The sequence below is a fragment of the Amphibalanus amphitrite genome, unplaced genomic scaffold, assembly GCF_019059575.1.
Source record: "Amphibalanus amphitrite isolate SeventyFive unplaced genomic scaffold, NRLGWU_Aamphi_draft 000096F_arrow, whole genome shotgun sequence".
NCBI lineage: Eukaryota > Metazoa > Arthropoda > Thecostraca > Balanomorpha > Balanidae > Amphibalanus > Amphibalanus amphitrite.
Window position 1 is genome coordinate 837,040 of NW_024881591.1, and position 19,538 is coordinate 856,577.

The following is a 19,538-nucleotide window of genomic DNA, read 5'->3' on the forward strand; positions in this document are numbered from 1 at the left end:
ACCTTTGTTTTGGACCGGCGCCGGCTCGGTAGACTCCGAGGCCGTGACGGCGCACGGAGACCGTACTCGTTAGGTCGGAGGGTGCAGGGTGCCGTAAGACTCCGGTGACGGACGGGGGAAACTCTGAAGGATGGCGCGACCACGGAACCGCCGCCGCCGCCACCGGCCATCTGTGAGCTCAAGAACTGAAAGAGCCCGCCCCGGATGGAGTGGAAAGGCGGAGGGGGCTGTCTCCTGTGATACTGTTCAGGGTCCCCGCCGGGGCTGGACGCGGCAGGGCTCGGTGGTGCGGCGTGTCCCGGGACCTGCCGCCCCTCCCCGGTCTCTCTCCGGCCGGACATCCCTGCGGAGGACGGAGCCGGCGCGCCGCACCACCAGCCGCTGGGAGAGGGTGCGCGGCGCCCTCTGGGGCCCGGCTGGTGAGGTGGAGAGACGTCCCAGTGTCGGGTTCAGGACCCGCGGCACGCTGCTCTGCCGCTGTCCGGCGTGTGAGGCCGGCAGACCGCTGCCTCTGGACCCCGCCAGTGCTGCTCAGTTCCTGGAGAACTCGCCACGACTCCCGAGAAGTAACGCGGCAGCGGTGGCGGCCGCAGCGGCAGTGGCGGTGGCAGCGGGGTGGGGCGGCGACGCAGCCCCTCTGGGCAGAACGGAGTCGGCTCCTGCGGGCAGACACCGACTGCAGGTGTTCACCAGTGGCAAACCGGCGCAGAAGCGACGCAGACGGAGTGGGAAGGTCCGTGTCGCGTCCGTCGAACCCACTGTCGCTGCCGGCGGTTCTGGTAAAGAGAAGAGGAAGAAGACTTCTGGACGAGGATGTTTTCGGACTGGAAAAGATGGCGGAGCGAAAGACGACGCGAATATTCAAGATGAGGGAACGAGTCCGAGCGAAGATCAATCAAAGATGGCACAGAAGAGCAGCCGCTGCTGTCACTGCAGCTCTCGGAACAAGCCCAGCGCCTCTGCCAAGCCCCAGGAGCGGTACTGCGACCACCCGGCGTGTAACCGTCCCCGGAAGGGGCCGGTACGGGGACGGAGCGCCCCGCCCAGGTGGCCCGGGCGGGTGATCCACCCGGGCAGGGTGTACCACCGAGCTGCTGCCTCGGAGACACTCGTGAAGCAGCCCGCGGCGTCAGAGGTGTCCTCGGCGAGCTCTGCGGGATCGGAGGGGTCGGGCCGCCCGCCGGCCGGCCGCTGCTGGTGTGCGAGGCGGGGCTCAGTGCCCTCCTCTCGGGACTCGGCGCCGTCTGAGCCGGGGGAAGAGGACGTGGGATTCCTGCGGTCCACCCTGCTCAGTGGCACGCTGCGAGTGAAGAAAGGTGAGGTCGGCCGGTGGCAGCTTCTGTAGCTGAGCCAGCAGTACTATCGCCAGAAGCACCCGCAGTGGAGAGAGGAGGTTCAGAGACACAGCAGCACCGGCAGAAGGAACTCCACTGCAGCAGACAGTAGCAGCAGCATTTGCAGCACCGTGCCAGTCGCCGCAGCCGCAGAGGTAGTTGCAGATACAGCAGTAGCAGCTCGCCAGAACATGCAGCTATTGCTACCCTGTAGAAGCGCTAGATCCGAGTAGCAGAGGCCTTAACGTTGCTATTCGTTTTGATGAATTGACTGAATGAGGGCGGATATCTGTTGAATCTGTTCCGTATGACAGACATTAGTAAATCCGACTTAGAAAATTGGCAAGACGTTTATCCGTCATTAATCTGTAAAAAGTTCTGGTTGAGATACTGTCGCATGTTCAAAGCTCATATGACAATGATCTCGTTTTAATGTCAATATTCGTTGTTTAGGATGTTTGCGGTTTTGTGGTCAACGGACCACGCCAGTGATAGATGACACGTAGTCCGTGATTGATGCGTCCCATTCGCTAGCGTTATGGCCCGTACTGGTGCGACGCTGATATGAACTCTAATGGAATTAGGAACATTTACGGTCCGTGTGTTGCATCCCAACGGCATACATGCAGCTTAGGTGGAGCTGTGACCCAACAGAAGGCTGTGCTTATTTACCTCGGCCGGACTGCATTTCGATTCATTCCTTGCCAGTGCCCGTCACTCTTCTAGTTCTCTCCTCTTGCTTTTCGCTCCGATCTCAGCCGCAGCCTTGCCTAATGTCTCGCTCTGTTTGTCAGACCGCCGTTCAACGTCACCGGCTCCCTTTCGATTGAGTGTTGCCGTTCACGACCACCGCACTATGTAGTTACTTGGATTACTTGGGGACTGTGTGGTTCGCCTCCCAATTGCAGGTATTTCAATGTGGCACCAAATGAAAGCATCTGATCGCGTCTACTTTCATTCTATTTTAGATTTTCCCAACGCTGCTTTCCGCTGACCAGACTATATGCCACCAACGTCATCCCGTTCAATCCCTCCCCTGTCCCAAGGTAACCACTATGCCCATGACGTCTGCTAGCCCTCTCCCTGTTACCCAGTTAGCGTTTATGCCTCCAGCATCTGACGCCCACCCCCCGGCTCCCCAGGTAACCACTATGGCACCTGATATCTACTACCCTTCCCTATTCGCCAGGTAACGTTCATGTCTCCAGTATCTGACGCCCACCCCGCGGTTCCCCCAGGTAACCACTATGGCACCCCGAAGCCGCCGGCCGAGCCGAGCGCCGGTCGCCAGCCGCTGAGCGGCGACATCATCCTCCCCGGCCGGCACCCCAACAGCGAGGGGAAGCGGCGCAGAAACCGATCCAACGTCGAGGCCATGGCTGCCAAGAGCGCCGACCCGGAGCCGCGCGGCTCGGACGGCCCGCCGCACCAGCACCACCAGCAGGGTGAGAGAGGAACGGGAGGGGGAGAATGGTGGGAACGGAATAGTGGGCAAGGCTCAGTGTGTTTTGTGGGTACACTGTGCTGTAATCTGAGGGCCGTTGATGGTTTTATCCCGGTTGTGACTGTCGTGCCCTGACTGTGACATTTGTGGCTCAAATTCTGGACGGACGTGTATTTGTGACTGATGCGGAGGAGAGCGCTGTGCGTCGAATCATTTTCATGGTAACTCGAGAGGAACCTCCTGTACGAATGGTGACTGAGTATCGTATAGTGCCTTTGTGCGAACTGACTGTGGAATGTGGATGATGGGATAGTGCCATTCCTGTTTCCCGGTCGGCAGACTCAAGCTTCTCTCTATTGCGTTGCTCCAGTGGCGAAGGTGTCCGTTCCACTCTATGTATAGCCGCGTTTCTGGAGCGATTCGCGCCGACACGTGTTGTCCGATCCATTCCGGCGCTGGCGGCCGTCCGAGCCTCTGTCGACACCAGCGCGCCCCTTTCCGTGCTCTGGGGTATTTTGAACGGCCGAAACTGCCGGCGGCCATCGGGTGACTCGCGCCGGACCTTACCGTCGCCGCTGCAATGTTTATCGAGAGCATCTGGTTCGGCTATTACCAAAGATGTGCTGACGGGTAAATATTTACCGGGCTGGCCGGGACGCTCATCTGCGCGAAATGCGGATGTTTTGTGCTGTCGTACTTTGTTTTGAAATGGAAATTTAAACATAGTTTTTGTACGGAGAATGAGTTGCGTGCTGCGAACAGCGTCACATGTTTGGTCGTGGTGCGAAGTGATGACACATTTTCCGGTGCCGAGACCGTCGAGGGTAGCTTTTTATGGCGTGTCCTTGTTTGGGCCATCTCGAGTGATGTCTTCTCTGTTTATGTCCAATACTGTCACTGTACCAATCTGTGCCCGCTCTGTTCCGTTTCCAAGCCAATGCACTTTCCTGTCGTGATCGCTGACGAATGTTTGTTTCCAAATTGACGTCCCTCACTTATCGATAATGTCACTGTTCATTGTTTCAGCACTAACTGAGGGATTCTCGTGACTACTGCTTATGTTCTGCAGACAGTCCGTGCAACAGAATCTGGTTGGGAAATGGGGCCGTATCCTCCGACTTTGTCCTGCCAAACATGCTTTGTAGCTCGAGCTAATCAAACATGCTCAAATAGCTGCCTTTTACATTTGTGCACCCGACGTCCCGTGATTTCTGACCCAAACAGGGGAGCTGTCGAGTCCAGCGCTTCCTGTCCCGTGCCTAGGATGATTCAGCGCTTCTTGTTTGTCATCAGTAGCACAGACAATGTCCCCTAAATAGGAGGCAAATGTGAGGTCTCGCTGTCTCCCCAACACGCGAACGGATGCAACATGACTTCGCCAATTTATACGTGATGTAATGAACCAAAACCTATTAGCTGACATCAGCACTCCATTTTCATTGACACTCCTCCCCGACCTGTGTTGACCCACCGGCTATTTTCTCAGTCCCCGAGTACCCGGCGGCGCCCCAGCGGCCGGACGGGCCCAGTATGAACAGATCTGTACTGACCTCTACCCCTCCCCCAGCCCCGGAGTACCCGGCGGCGCCCCAGAGGCCGGACGGCCCCAGTATGAACGGAGCTTTACTGACCTCCTCTCCCCCTCCCCCAGCCCCGGAGTACCCGGCGGCGCCCCAGCGGCCGGACGGGCCCAGTATGAACGGCGGTGGCCCGTCGGAGTCGTCTCACCAGCCGACGTGGAACGGCGCCGGCGCCCCGACCGACCTCGGTCCGCTGCCCGAGAACTGGGAGCAGGCCTTCACCGAGTGCGGCGAGCCCTACTTCATCGAGTGAGTCCGGCTGATGGCTGAGAGCTGTCATCCTAGGGCGGTAGGGTAACGTTGGGGAGTAAACGGAACGTTACGGGACTTCATACTGTTAACTGTTGATAGCTGACTGAATGGATTACTATGTCGATTGGGTTGCTATGACTGTTTTTCATTCGGTGCTGCTATTCAGAAGAGGTCATATTTAGCCACGGGTAATGCGTCGTTAGGTTTAACCTTTAAGAAAACATTTATGGCCTGATGTTAGTAATGCCTGCCAGGCTATGGTCGGCTTCTGTACAGTCGTTAGTGAATGCTTAATGTATATTACTTATTTACCCCGGTATTCGCCTGGTGCGACATGGCGCAGTGCATTGACATGCGGTACAGATACAGATACAGATATTTATTCGGCACCCCCACTGCGTAGATCATGGCCACGTCATACTTGTCATACACATAAATGAATAAAGACACACCAGTAAAACACTTGATACATGTGATAAAAGCAGTAATAAAAGCGACAAATAAAGGTAGGTACTCCAGTGCAGCGGGATAAAAACAACGATTTGAAATGCTACGAAGAAATACGCTGGTTCCACGCTGCAGTCGCTCTATAGAGAAAACTCCTCTTCGCTAATTCCTTATTGCACTGCGGTGGTTACATTCCTTTCACATTATTATACAAAATGCCGTGATTTGTATGGCAATACGTCATTACCAAATATCTACATGCCTCTAGCTTACGTTATGTGATTCAGAGCACTAACCGCTTATTGACTCAGTGCTCAGGTGTGTCTGATACCACCCCCACTTCACGAGGCATTCCTAGCTATGAATCAAAGCGCGTGCCTTACTCGCTACTTGCCCCTCTGACTGGCCTGACGGGCACCTGGCCCCGAGCGCCGCTAAATCCGCCGGGCTTTCCTCCTGTCGGTTTTCCGGGCCGTGTGTCTCATGCTGATGAGTTGTTTCTCAGACCCGTTAGACTGCGCTCTGTCTGTCAGAGCCAGGCGGAAGAGGCCCGTGCACTGTCCGTTGTGTGGTGTAGCGGGGGTTGTGGTGGTTTCTGTTCTGCAGACCGTTCCCCCAGCCATTCCTGTGCGAGACTGATGTTGTCTGCCTTCGTGTTACACTGAAGAGTGTTTATCTCCATTCTCCAACTTGGAGTTCTTTGAATGTTGACTGATGAGTGCAGATTGAAATACTTTCGGGAAAGCTTATTCACGTTCCAGATTTGGAATGATTGATATGCTCCCTGGCATAATTTTGTTTCATGCAAACAAACATCTTACATTATGCGTTAGATATGCGAGGATGGAAGCATTTAGCGTGTGCCACGATGTCCACTCAGCCAAACACATCTGACTCCCCCTTCTCCCCCCAGTCACAGCACGGGCACCTCCCACTGGCTCGACCCGCGGCTCGCGCTCGTCCAGAAGAAATCCCTCGAGGACTGCGACGTCAACGAGCTGCCGTACGGCTGGGAGCGAATCGACGACGCCACCTACGGCACCTACTACATCGACCACGTCAACAGGCGCACCCAGTACGAGAACCCCGTGCACGAGGCCAAACGGCTCCAGGAGCAGGGTGAGTTGGGCGGGGGTGAAGAGTCGACCAGTGACGTCACTGCGGTGTTCGATGGTGGTGTGTCTGTTGCTTTTGTTGGCGTGCCGTGGTGTAGTTTGGAGTGGGGAGCGTGTCAGTTTGGTCGTCCCGGCGGCGGTTTCTCTGCTTTCTAGAAGATCGTTGGGTCGATTGGTACGTTGTGAGGTATTTTGGGGCCTCCTGGCGGGTATTTTGGGGACGTTGATGTTGGCGTCGAATTCTCAGCGGCGCGACCGTAAAGCGGGCCTCTGCCCTTGTTTGTATGCAGTGGTAGATTATTTAACGAGAAGCGCAGCACATTCATTAGGCTCCGGCGGATCCAGTACTTAGGGCGAAATGCCACCATTAAAACCCGATCGTAACCTGGCGCATATAAAGTGCATGAAAAGAAACGATTGATTCTGGCTCTAAGCTTCAAAACTCTGGATCCACCGTTGCTATGATACAGCCTTTGAACCAAGTATTTATAGTACCCTGGCCTAATACCGGTTGCGACTCCCTGCGCCGGATAGGTCACCGCCCCGTCGTTATTGCACTGTTTTGTTTGTTTGCTTGGTACTTATGAATGCCTAGTCGCGCTTTCCCTTCTAGTTGTCCCTCCCTGTATCTCGCCCCTCACCCTCCCCCGGACCGGCCACCACAGGTGACCAGCACTCGGAGCCTCCGCCACCCCCGAGCGAACCGCCCCAGTCGGTACCGCTATCCCAGGGACAGACCTTGGACGGTCACCGGGACCTGGAGCCCCCGGCGGGCGCCCAGCCGCCGCCGGCCAGGGCCAACGGAAACAGTGAGTAGGGAACAGCGGGTAACAGCCGCCCCCCGTTCAGGGCCAACGGCAACAGTGAGTAGGGAGGAACCTCAGGGGAAGTTAGCAGGAGAGGGACAAGACTGAATAGTTGATGGAGAGGAGAGAGGCGACTGTGAGGATCGTTACGTGCTGTGGCTGTTTGGTACCCGAACGTGAGCTAGTGAAATCGGTGGTCGACGCACCGTTTGCTGGTTTGTACTACCGCCACTGGATGGCGCGAGTATCCACATAGTGGCACAGGCTGCTGCATTGGCTCAGCCACGGCACCTTCAATGCTGTATGCATAGGTTTTATTTAGGCATTTGTGCTTAGATGAGCATGGTTTCCTGCCGGACAGGTCGGCTATATCTGGTTAGCTGCATCATCTAGGCTGACCGAAGCCTCGTCTCGGCCATGATCTGACTGTTCACCATCCCCCTTCTCCTCCTCAGGCGGCCGGCCCTTCTTCACCCGTAACCCGGCCGAGCTGCGCGGCGCCATCTTGGAGACGACGCTGCAAAAGTCGCCGCGCGGCCTCGGCTTCACCATCGTCGGCGGCGACGACGGCGAGGAGGAGTTCCTGCAGATAAAGTCCGTGGTGCCCAACGGGCCGGCCTGGGTCAACGGGCGGCTGAGAACCGGTACGGACCGCGTGCGCAGAGAGTGATCGATAGTTTTCTGTTCCGCTGTTAATGTTTACGAGTACCCATACCTATCTCTTTGCCTCTGTCTATTTTTAATCACTATGCAGAAATAAGTAGCATGACTTGCTTTCTGTGGCAGCCATTGACTTAATTTGTGTTGGAAATGCCATGTCTCATAATATGGCAGCGACCAACAATGTTTATGCAAAATGTCAAGTAGAGCTAATGGTTGAGTGGCTGTAATGCCAGATCCCATCATTGCAACGGCCCATTAACAGTGTATGTAAGCAATGTGGAGAACGTCTCTGTGATTCATGTGGACGAGCTTGTGAAGTCGTGAGCGATGAGCTGGCCAGAATTCCTAGCCTTCGTCAGCTGAGAGGCTTTTTTTGTTGGATGATGATGAGAACGGCTTTGTTAGTGATATTTGACTTTGACTTTCAGACGCAACAAAGCTGCTTGCTTTTTTCATTTTCACTACCCCAATAGTGTGTAAAGTGACGTCAGCTGACGTTACTTTACCTGCTGCCGCTGTTCCAGGTGACGTGCTGGTGTACGTGAACGGCCAGTGTGTGCTGGGCTACACGCACCAGGACATGGTGCACATGTTCCAAACGATCGCCGCCGGCGAGCTGGTACAGCTACAGGTGTGCCGCGGTTACCCGCTGCCGTTCGACCCCAACGACCCCAACACGGAGATCGTCACCACCATGGCCGTCTCGGCAGCAGGTCAGTCCGGGTCATAAGTCAGGGCCCTGTCGGCCGCAGGTCAGTCCAGGTCATAGGTCAGGTCACAGAGCAGGACAGTGTCGGCAGGTCAGTCGGGTCACAGGTCAGGTCACAGAGCAGGGCAGTGTCGGCAACAGGTCAGTCGGGGTCACAGATAAGGTCACTGTCTGGGCTGTGTCGGCAGGTCAGTTGGGGTCACAGGTCAGGGCCATGTCGGCCGCAGGTCAGTCGGGGTCACAGGGCCGTGTCGACAGCAGGGCTGTCGGAGTCACAGGTCAGAGTTGTGTCGGCAGCAGGGTCTATGTCGGCAGCAGGTCAATCGGGGTCACAGGGCAGGGTCTGTGTTAGCAGCAGTAGGTCAGTCGGGGGCGCAGGTCAGGTCACAGAGCAGGGCCGTGAAGGCAGCAGGTTAGTCGGGGTCACGGGTCAGGACAGTGTTACGGTCTGTGTGTCGGCAGCAGGTCAGTAGAGATCACAGGGCAGGTCACAGGTCACCATCAGGGTCTGTGTGTCGGCAGCAGATCGTTGAAGGTCATAGGTCAAGTGACAGGTTACAGGTCTCATCCATTACAGTCTTGGCCGCTGGTCAGTAGCGATGTCGGCGATTCGTGCTTTTCATATTTCACACCTAAGTTATATTTCTATTCCGTTGAGCTGAGCTGAGGGATGTGCGTTTCGTTGACCGTTGATAGCACAGTCGCTGCAGCCAGCAGCCTGCCCTGTCGTGAACCGTCGGCCGGGGCCGCTGGAGCGCGTGTTTTGCGCTGCCGGCGGCGGCTCGGCTTGTCGGGTTTCCGCCGAGCCGGCCCACATTCTGGTAATCGGATCTGTGGGCGAACCGCGGCCCGGCGCCGGCGACTGGGGCAGCGGCACGCCGCCACCGCCGCCCCGCCGGACGGTCCTGCGAGGCACACTCGCTTTGGTGCACCGGGCTCGCGTGGTGATTGGCACATGGTGCTGACTGCTGGTGACGGCGTTTTTGATTGTGGTGACTGGTGTTATGATATGACCGTAACGAAACGGAAGTTAAAGACACCGTACAGTCGTGAACTGTGTTGATACAAAGTGAGGTGTGACAATTGAGCCGAGACGTAGTTAAGAGTGAAGAACGGTCAGACGTGTCATGGTAGAAGTGTCTCTGTTGCTGACTGACTGCTGCTGGTCAGTTCTGACTAAGACCAACAACATCTAACGGTCATGTTGAACCGGTATCTTTGGTACTCGTACTACCGACTCTCAGATCGCTACATAATTCATTGAGGTTCAACATTTCCGACCGAAACGAGTGTTGATTCGATCCACGAAGGGCCGCGGCGGATAGTGATGTTTCAAAAACTCGGCCTGCTGGCCCGCGGCCGGTGCGGCGCGGACGAGAAATATGTGCTCGGAGGGGACTCCGGACCGCCAGTGCTGAAAATACGCGCCGCCTCTGGGGTTCGAACTCGAGTCAAATATGATGAAAAACGGAAGATCTGCCGCATCGTCATGTGTAAGTTATCAAATTACCAGTAAAACGCCTTTTGGGCGAAGAACGAGCGAGCGAGATAGTGAGCCCTGCACGTGCGGAAGGGCGAGAGGGTACTTCCAACGGGCTTGCGCAAAGCACCCTTCTAACCGGTCGCTAGCAGTATACCAAATTTGAACGCAATCGGCCCAGCCGTTCCTGAGATCTGGAAGCGGCATTCTGCACGTGCGCACGTGCAAACGGGGTCCAAACTGACTTGCACGGCACCCTATCCCCAACCGTGTACCAAATTTGAGCGCAATCGGCCCAGCCGTTCTCGAGATCTGGAAGCGCCCCCTGCACGTGCGCACTTACAGTAGCACCTTAACCGCAACACATGGGAATGCATTGCCTGGTGGGTGCCTACCTGTATGCCAAGTTTCAGCGAAATCGCCCCAGTAATTACCGAGTTATTAAAATGGGAACAAATTTGACACCTCTTGTTGACTTGTTGTTGTATTTTGCACGTGCACTGGGGGTGCCCCACATGCATCGAGAGTATCCTATTTTTGGTAGAAGGGATGCTGCTACCCTACAAAAATTACCGCAAGTCAATCGCCCAAGCGGCTGCTGAGATATGAGCCTCTCAAAATCACTACTTTTGCAAAACAGCTTGAACACCCTTGACTTTTCACGTGGCACGTGCCACGACGGTCACCGAGATGTATCAAAAGTAGTCTATGACGGGGTAGAAGGGATGGGGCTACCCAGCAAAAAAGACCGCAGGCCAATCGATCCAGCGGTTGCTGAGATATAAGCCTCTCAAAAGCGTTACAGGCCGGGCCGGGCCGGGCCGGGCCGGGCCGGGCCGCCCCATACTGAGATTTTTCCGTTATATTGAAAAGACTCGCTTCGCTCGCTGCGCTCGCTCGCTCGTAATGAGCATTTGTTGTTCGACACTTTCGAAATTCGTGTTTCTTGTTGACAGACATTCTTTTGTAGCTTGTCTTGTTCCATAGTGATATTGCACCTGCCAGAAGAATGGCTCGGCATTATGAACATTTCTTAAAGTTTCCCGTCTATTTAGGCCGTACATTTCTCATTTTTCCTCTTATTGCCGCTACTTCGTCGGTAGTCCAATGTTATCAGCAGCTCCAGCCGCGTGACGCGTGTCCGCAGTATTTCTCTCCTGCCGTCTCGCGTCACCTCGTCTCCCGCCCAGCGGTCTCCGTCCCCCACCTCCCGATGGGTCTATTCGTGGCCGCCTCCCGGCGCGGCGGGTTGACCGTACCGGTGGCGCTGTGCCGGTCCTATAGCTGGTGAGTGGTGACAACATCAACTGCGGGGTGTTCACTGTTCAGTATCAGTGTCTGGTACACTGAGCTGCCCAGCTCCAGTGACTGTTCATGGTGACAAACATCAGGTGACACTATGGCGTCGGTTAATGTCGGACCAGCGGCAGGAAGGTCTGTCACTGGAGTCAGTCCGAGCCCAGGTGCCAGCTGTGGAAGGTGTTATCCTCACTGTTACCGTCACTGTCATATTCGGACTTGCTTGCTGCCACTGTCACCGTGGGTTGTACCAATTGTCAGCCGCTATATCTCCCGTCGATTTCATCGGTGGTAGGTAGGCACGCGTCAAAACCTTGTGCGTGTCCGAGGGTCTGTATTCAGTGGCGGTGATACGGCACGAACTGCCTGGTGAAACCTGCCGTAAGTTGGTGAGTCGCCGTCACTTTAGGACACATTTTGGGGGCGATGTGACCGCAGCTGTGTCTGTGCTCAGTGGGTGGGGTATTTCGGTCCTTGTAACATATTTTTTGAAGTCATGCTCTCAGTGTTCATTGTTTGCGATCCGTGCCTGCACTGCGATTGTTGCGCCGGGATCTGTAGTAGCGTTATTGAGGTGTCGCTACGATGGTATTGCATCTCAGGCACAAGTAAGCTATCGTCGCAGTGTTTTTATAGCATGAAACAAGTTTTTATTTGCATTGGTTTTGCTCGACACAAATTGTTTCATTCATTGTGACTGTATATCGCGATAGTTCACAATATTTTGTATTAGTTCGCCGTTACTAGCCAAGTATCAGTAACTGCGGGAACCAGTCTTTCTGGCTCTCTTTCTCTCTCTCTCTCTCTCTCTCTCTCTCTCTCTCTCTCTCTCTCTCTCTCTCTCTCTCTCTCTCTCTCTCTCTCTCTCTCTCTCTCTCTCTCTCTCTCTCTCTCTCTCTCTCTCTCTCTCTCTCTCTCTCTCTCTCTCTCTCTCTCTCTCTCTCTCTCTCTCTCTCTCTCTCTCTCTCTCCAATATCTAACCCCTCCCCTGTGCCGACAGACACCCAGCCGCAGGGCGGGTACCCGGTGGGCGGCGCCGACCGGCCCCGCTCCCCCACCGGCTCCGACCAGGAGAGCACCTCCAAGTCAATGCCGGACCTGAGCGGTACAGAGAGAACCCGGGACGAGAGGCCCAGACCCGGCTCTGCCGACCTGCTCGCAGCCGGTGAGAGGGGAGAGAGAGAGAGAGAGAGAGAGAATGAGAGGTATAGAAGGAGATGGAAAGAGATCCATGGCTATATGATTGTTCGTTGGCTTGGAGTTAGGGTGCATCGACTACCGCACTGTTTGGAGGGGGATGACGAACGTAAACCGTCTCAATACTGATGTTCCCAGCTCCCTGTTCCCGTCTGGCCAGTTGCTCTAGATGACCCTTACCAGCCACCTTGTGTTCACTGTGTTACACGTTCAGTGTACACGCACAGTGCGGGTCTCGACCCGGTCCTGTCCTGCTGCGGCCAGCCATCCCGGTACCGCCACTGTCACAGCCCCAGCCGGTCACCGGAGCCGGCAGTGTATACCTCTGCTGTGGCGCCGTCACCGTACACTGGCGGCGCCACACCGCCTCCGTAGTATCACCTGTCGCAGTTTGAAACGGACGCCGTGATCGATACCGTACTGGGTGATACCACGGACCACTGCCCTACCGCCCGACCCCGGCCCCACCCCGACCTCATTCCCAACTCCGAACGTGGGAGTTTCAAGTAACTGAAAGAGCTCACTGCGACACTTGCTTGTTCCGAACTTATGACAAGAACCGGATTTTCGCTTATTGGTATTTTACTTTCCGTCATGTCCTATATGAGACCATCAAAATCATATTCCGCTGATGACCACTGTAGTCCGGGCGCCCAAAAACACCAATTCATCATCATCATCATATTCGAACGCCCTGGATATCTCAGTCTCATTCACTAGCCCGAATGTTACACACTTCGTCTGATCCTACAGCCAAGAGCGTGATTCATCTCCAACCGTCTTCTGATCCCCGCCTCTCCGCTCTCCCCGCAGAGAACGTGCCTCCGACGGCGCCCAAGCCGCGCTTCCTGACGGTACCAATCGTCAAGGGAGAGACGGGTTTCGGGTTCACGATCGCCGACTCTGCCTACGGTCAGAAGGTGAAGAAGATCCTGGACCGCGGCCGGTGCACCGAGCTCCAGGAGGGAGACATCCTCGTCGAGATCAACAACGTCCACGTCAAGGCCATGCCGCACACGGACGTGGTACAGGTATGGAGAGGATGGGGAGATGAAAATGGATGAAGGGAGAGTTTGAGAACGCCGCGTTTGTATGACCATTAGGCGTCTGCGGAGCTCATGATGGAAATCTTTTATATTGGTGTGGCCTGACGCTGTCAAATTGTGCTGTTTGGGACTTGGGATGGAGCTGAGCAGTGTTAGCATGCACATAGTTAGCTAATTGGCTATGCATAATGCATATGCAACCGCTAACCCGACACCGGTCTGTGTTTCCTCTGCCCAGGTGTTGAAGGACTGCCCGGTCGACCACGAGGCGACGGTGACGGTGCAGCGCGGCGGCTCCCACTCGCCCACCAAACCCAAGACCAAGCGCAAGGAGGACGCAGCGCGCCGGCCGCCCATCTCGGGCCAGTACCGCAGCAAGACGCCCACGGCCGAGCTGTACAGCACACGGCCCAGAGAGGTGATCCCCAGCCGGCCCAAGACGCCGCTGGTGGACACGCGGCGCGCGCACACACCCTCGTACGGCGAGCTGCCGGGTCCGGCGCCCTCCGCCGACCCGCGGCTCACATTCGACCCGCGCGGCGCCGGCGGACCGGGCGGCGGACCGGCGCCGGCCGACCCGCGCTACGGCGACTACGGCGCCGACCACTCCGGCTTCGGCTACGGCCGGCCGAACGGGCCCGGTCCGCCGGGGCCGGGGCCGGGCCGCGCCGACCTCAGCGCTCAGTTCGGCCGGCTCGGGCTCCACTCGAGTTACGACGAGCGGGACCTGGAGTCCCGCGGCTACCCGCCCGAGCCGGGCCGGCAGTACGGGGGCGCGCCGTTCGCGCCCGAGGGCTACTACAGCCAGCAGCCGGCGCCGCGGCCAGCGGACGCCGGCTCCTTCGACCACTACCCTCCCGGAGACCAGTACGGCGGATACGGCCAGTACGGCGGCCACGGCGCCGTGCCCGGCGGACCCGGCTCCGACCAGGCCGGCTCGGACCGCGGCGCGCGCGGCCGCAAACAGAGCACGTCTTTCGAGCACGAGCAGCCGGCGCCATCGTCGGTACCGCGCGGCCCGCGGCCGGCCGGGCCGCAGCAGTACCTGGAGATGGCCGTCACGCTGATGAGGCACCAGTCCGGCTTCGGGTTCCGCATCGTCGGCGGCACCGAGGAGGGCTCGCAGGTGAGAAAGAATACTGCTGGCCAGAGAGCTGTCACTCGCAGAACTTACACAAAAGGTGGCTCATTCATATACGTGGTCTCTCTTATCCTATCGTCACATATGCAGATGTGCTGGAAACCAATTATCGAGCCAGATAACCATCGTATTGTTTCGTCCTAAAATGCGGTTTAGCATGCTGTTTTTAGTTTTCTGCAAACAATAGCATGCCAGTTTATCTTACCGGAAACAAATTAAATGCAAGCATGGCATCAATGAACCATGACTTTCAACATTGGTGTCGCTATTCCTATTGTCATTTTCCTCCCTTTTTTCTTCTCTACCCTCTTGCTACCCCCCCCCCCCCCCCCCCCCCACCAGGTGTCGATCGGGCACATTGTTCCGGGCGGCGCGGCCGACGTGGACGGCCGGCTGCAGACCGGTGACGAGATCATCTACGTGGACGGTCAGCTGGTGGTAGGCTCCTCCCACCACCTGGCCGTGCAGCTGATGAGCCAGGCGTCGGCGGCCGGCCGCGTCCAGCTCGGTATCCGGCGGCGACTGGCGCGGCACGACGCGCTCAACCGCAGCCAGGAGCAGCCGCCGTACGAGGTGACGGTGACGCGCCGCGAGGGCGAGGGCTTCGGCTTCGTCATCATCTCGTCTGTGAGTCGGAGCGGCTCGACGATCGGTCGGCTGATTGACGGCAGTCCGGCGCAGCGCTGCCGTCAGCTGCACGTTGGGGACCGGATCCTGGCCGTGAACGGAGTGGATATCGCCGGCCTGCACCACGGCGAGATAGTGAACCTGATCAAGGACAGCGGGTACCGGGTGGTGCTGACGGTCGGTGCGCCGCTCGACGACTCGTCCAGCACTGCGTCCACTTCGCAAAAGGTGAGAGAGGCGCAGGAGGTCCGGGGGGGGGGGGGAGAGAGGACTGCTCAAGTGCTCAGCCTCATGGCAGTTAAAGGAGGGAAGGATACCGAGGAACGAGTTGCAGATAGTTGTTGATACGGGGGTGGGAGATGGGGTGGGGAGGGGGAGTCATGGTTACTCCAAAAGTTTAGGAAGAGGATGGAGAGCAAAAGACAAGGGGTTCAAAGGGTTTGCTGCGACTGGGAAATGTCTAGGCTCTCTGGGTTGTAGCACGTTTGTCGCTCATAACCATCTCCGCCATATGTCTGACTCGAGCCGTCTGTGTTCTCTTCTCCAGGGCGACATGCCGCCGACTGCCGGCCACCTGACCAACTCACTGGGCCGTGACGTGACGCCCGAGAGAGACCTGTCGTCACGGGACGTCACCTTCGACATGGACGAGAGTCTACAGTACCCGCTCAGGTACTGCCACATGCATCCAATCGCCCGTCTCTGGGGTTGTCGTGGCGAGAGCTATATTGGCTATGCGCAGCACAGGTGGTGTTACACGACATGCCCACATGGCTATAATTTCTTGATGGGTGACCCTTGCTTACATTTGCAAGATGATACCTACCGAGGGAGATTCGTTAACTATGACATTTTTCTGTCTTTCAGACGGGACCCAAGAGACCAGGACCACACTGGAAATGGAGATAGAAGAGTCAACTACCCTTGGCCACCCGAGGTCAGTCGGAAGTGTGGTATCTCTGACTACTTTTTTCTCACAAGGGACGGCGTGTGTGCTTCATTGCAAACTTATTGCACAGGTCCACTAGCAAACGTAACATGAAATTATCTAGAGCATATTGTCCCGGGTGAATCCCATTGCCAAATCTACATGTCACTCAATGTGTTAAAACTTCATGTTGGATCTTAGCCCCCTCCTCTGTCCCGTAACTAACCCCCGTTCTGTATCGTCAGGGTGAGGAGTACCACCCGATCGAGGGCGGCGGCGGCGGCGAGGACGAGTTTCACGGCATCGAGCTGAGCCGCGGCTACCGGGGCTTCGGGTTCTCGATCCGCGGCGGCCGAGAGTTCCACAACATGCCGCTGTTCGTGCTGCGGATAGCCGAGACCGGTCCGGCCGCACAGGACGGACGGCTCAGGGTGAGTGAGGGAGGGGTGCTTGCTGGCTGCTGTGGAATGACCGGGGCATGTCGGGGACCTGTCTCAAGTCACTGCTCCGGAACCTGGGCGTGCCCTGACGTTGTCCCAGGTTTTGTTTCACCTTCCCGCCTATGCCTCTGCCCTCTACCCCTGATTCTGTCCCTTGGCCATTTTCTAAAGGTGTCCCTGTCCCCTACTTCAATAACTCCGATTCTCTCTTGCGTCAGATCAAGGTGATGATCAGGATGACACCAATTGTTCAAACAACTCCTAGCAATCTGTCCGTGCCGAATCAAACCCTGCTCTGTCACCTCCCCCCCCCCCCCAACCTGACCTGACCTCACCCCCTACTGACCTCCGACCTACTCTCTCGCCCCTCAGGTGGGTGACCAGATCATCCAGATAAACCAGGTGAACACCAAGGACATGACGCACGGCGAGGCCATCGAGCTGATCAAGCAGGGCGGCTCGGTGGTGCGCCTGCTGGTGCGGCGCGGCGGCTCCATACCCCAGGTTGGTGATAGAGATGGGCCACAGATGGCCGAGATCGCGGTACTGGGATCTCACAACTAGGAGGGAGGGATGCTTCTTGGACAGAGGTCGGTTTGAGAGAGCTAGAGGGATTTCTGGCAATGTGGGATTTGCCGTTAGATAAAGCGAAGTATGCTAATTGCGAGTTCGACTTCGATGCGGGATTTTTGTGTGGTCTCATTGTCGATTTGCACGTCCTTTCCTAATTGCTGGATGACATTTTTCATGCTTGTTCTGATGCACACCTATTGTTTGTGTACACAATGACGGATGCCTTTTCGAGTCATCACGTTGCCTGTCAGGTGTAAGCTTGGGCGTCAACTTGAACAGATTTTCCTCCGTTGCTCATCCACCGTCCGTTTTCAATTGCCGGAACTCGGATGACGGCGCGTTGTCCGTGTTCATTGTCACAGCTCTCTCACATTGCTCTGTGTCCGTTCGCAGGCGATCCTGGACCAGGCGGCCTCTCAGGCGCCGTCCACGCCGACCTCGCTGGGCCCGCCGGGCCGCTCCTCGTCGTCACTATCGCAGCCGTACGGCGGGCCGGCCTTCTTCCCCGCCTCGCCGCAGCCGTACTCCAGCGGCGCGGCGGCGCCCGGCCACCGGCAGCACCTCACCAACGGCGACGTACCCGGCTACGGCCGCTACGCCGGCCACGGCTCGCACCTGGGCCACGGCGGCATGGCGCCGCACGCCGGACACGGCGGACATTTGGGGCACGGCGGACATGGCGGACACGGTGGTCACGGCGGACACTCTATGGGCCACGGCCCGCCGCCAGACGAGGCCCATGCCTATTGGAGCAGGCAGGCCAACTTGTAGCGTGTGTGCCCCCGCAGAGCGAGTGTCGAGAGAGTGACGAGTGTGCGGCGCGAGTGAGACGAGTGTGGCGCTGCCGCGCCGAGTGCGGCGCCCCCGGAGTCGGCCGGCGCGCCAGTGTTGGTGCTTCTGTTGTTGCGCGCGCCGCCGACCGCTGTTGCTCGGCCGTTTTGGTGCCGGCGTGAGACGCCGGCGGCTGTTACAGTGTGAGGATGTTCCGGGCGTCTGCCGTTCGCCGTTTGTTTGCTCGGAAAAAGACAATGCCAGCCTGATCTGAGGCCAGCCAAGCCGCTGCCATATAAGGAGATAGCCGCGGGCCAGTGAGGAGCACGGAGCGTGCGCCGAGCAAACTGTACAGATTCTAGGCTAGGCTCGCTACATCCCAGCATTGTACAAAGTGCATGATCAAAGTTTACATGAAGCACTAATAAAGTACAGGTATTTTGAATGGCGTTTGAGCGTTTGTGAATCGCTTAGGTGTACTTTGATGAGCGCGATATCCGTGGGTAAGTGATGCATTTTGTTTGATGGCTACAGTATTACAGGTGCGGTGTTTTGAACAGGGCTGCGGAGTGGGGATGGCTTTTCGGTGACTCAGACTCCGTTTTCCAAAATAGACTCCGACTCAGGTCAGAACTGTCGGCTCCGACCGACTCCGCAGCCGCCCTTTGTGAAACTGGGCTTTGGAACTAAGTACCTAGTGTAGCTTTTTTGTAGACTAGGACGGGCATCGAACCCGGGCCGTTCAGTGAACTCGGCGGATAAGCTGCCACACTTGATGCAACGATTCCCTACACTCCTCGGCCACCGCCTATCATCGCGCGATTCGCGCGGGTAGCATATGAAGCCATCCTGACAGTGTGTAGAATCTCGTCGGTCACTTCCGATCATCTGTCCCGAATTGCCCCTTTTACCAGAATTCTGGCTATAAATAACCCCCATTTCTCGCCGCCGTCCTTGCCATCAAAATAACGCAATACATACTACTGCGGAGCGTAGGTTTATTACCAAAGTTATGTGCCGACATTCAAAGCACAAAATCACATAGAAATGTATCACACGAACAGATACATGAATTATAATACACGATGCCACACGTAGGTAATCTCTCCATAAATGAAGGATGAAAACATTACAAAACGATGTCAACCGGTGAGAACTGAACAGACCTCGGTGTCGAATCTCCGGAGGGCGGCCGGGCAGCCGCTCCTCCAATGGTAACGATGGCGCCGCGCGGCCGGCGCCGGCGCGCCCCAAAGCTCAAACTAGCGAGCGGCGGGCACATCTGTACGGGGGCGGGGTAGGGGCGGGGCGGGGAGCTGCAGCTACACGGCACATGCACACACCAAACCGGTGAGAGAGTGGGCCCTCCGGCGCGCCCTGAAAGACGGGCCCCGGCCGGCCGGCCACACCCGGGGTCCTGAGCAAATCAACGACGAACAGACTGCGGGCGGCCGCGGCGCCGCGCCACATCGACACATGCAGAGATAAAACACACTGAGATCGCGTACAGAGGGTTCGCTCCGGCGGGGCTGACCCGCACTACACCTGGCACTCCCTCTCGTTATCACATCTAGCGTCTGGGCGGCCGCGCGGCGGCAGGCTACCTCCCGCCGCCGCCCGGCGGTCGACCCGGCCGCGGCCGCTTGCGCGCGGGCCCGGCGCCCGGCGCGGCGGCCGCCGCCGAGC

At 57.2% G+C, this 19,538-nt stretch overlaps 2 protein-coding genes across 2 annotated transcripts in view; one reads left to right on the top strand and one right to left on the bottom strand.

Annotated features, from left to right (window-relative positions):
- The window catches only part of LOC122380363 (membrane-associated guanylate kinase, WW and PDZ domain-containing protein 1-like), a 48,231-nt gene extending 29,934 nt beyond the window's left edge, over positions 1 to 18,297 (top strand). The window contains exons 4-18 of the mRNA XM_043363452.1: positions 2,573 to 2,779; positions 4,430 to 4,607; positions 5,971 to 6,176; positions 6,838 to 6,981; positions 7,434 to 7,622; positions 8,166 to 8,354; positions 12,130 to 12,294; positions 13,140 to 13,357; positions 13,611 to 14,498; positions 14,856 to 15,368; positions 15,688 to 15,812; positions 16,008 to 16,077; positions 16,314 to 16,499; positions 16,881 to 17,012; positions 17,475 to 18,297. Coding sequence (XP_043219387.1) covers positions 2,573 to 2,779; positions 4,430 to 4,607; positions 5,971 to 6,176; positions 6,838 to 6,981; positions 7,434 to 7,622; positions 8,166 to 8,354; positions 12,130 to 12,294; positions 13,140 to 13,357; positions 13,611 to 14,498; positions 14,856 to 15,368; positions 15,688 to 15,812; positions 16,008 to 16,077; positions 16,314 to 16,499; positions 16,881 to 17,012; positions 17,475 to 17,852 — 3,788 coding nt within the window. The 3' untranslated portion in view covers positions 17,853 to 18,297. The remainder of the gene's footprint in view (positions 1 to 2,572; positions 2,780 to 4,429; positions 4,608 to 5,970; positions 6,177 to 6,837; positions 6,982 to 7,433; positions 7,623 to 8,165; positions 8,355 to 12,129; positions 12,295 to 13,139; positions 13,358 to 13,610; positions 14,499 to 14,855; positions 15,369 to 15,687; positions 15,813 to 16,007; positions 16,078 to 16,313; positions 16,500 to 16,880; positions 17,013 to 17,474) is intronic.
- An 812-nt stretch (positions 18,298 to 19,109) lies between these two features.
- Positions 19,110 to 19,538, bottom strand: part of LOC122380359 — a 29,351-nt gene continuing 28,922 nt past the window's right edge. Inside the window, exon 10 of the mRNA XM_043363446.1 lies at positions 19,110 to 19,134. Within this exon, the coding sequence (XP_043219381.1) occupies positions 19,110 to 19,134 (25 nt within the window). The remainder of the gene's footprint in view (positions 19,135 to 19,538) is intronic.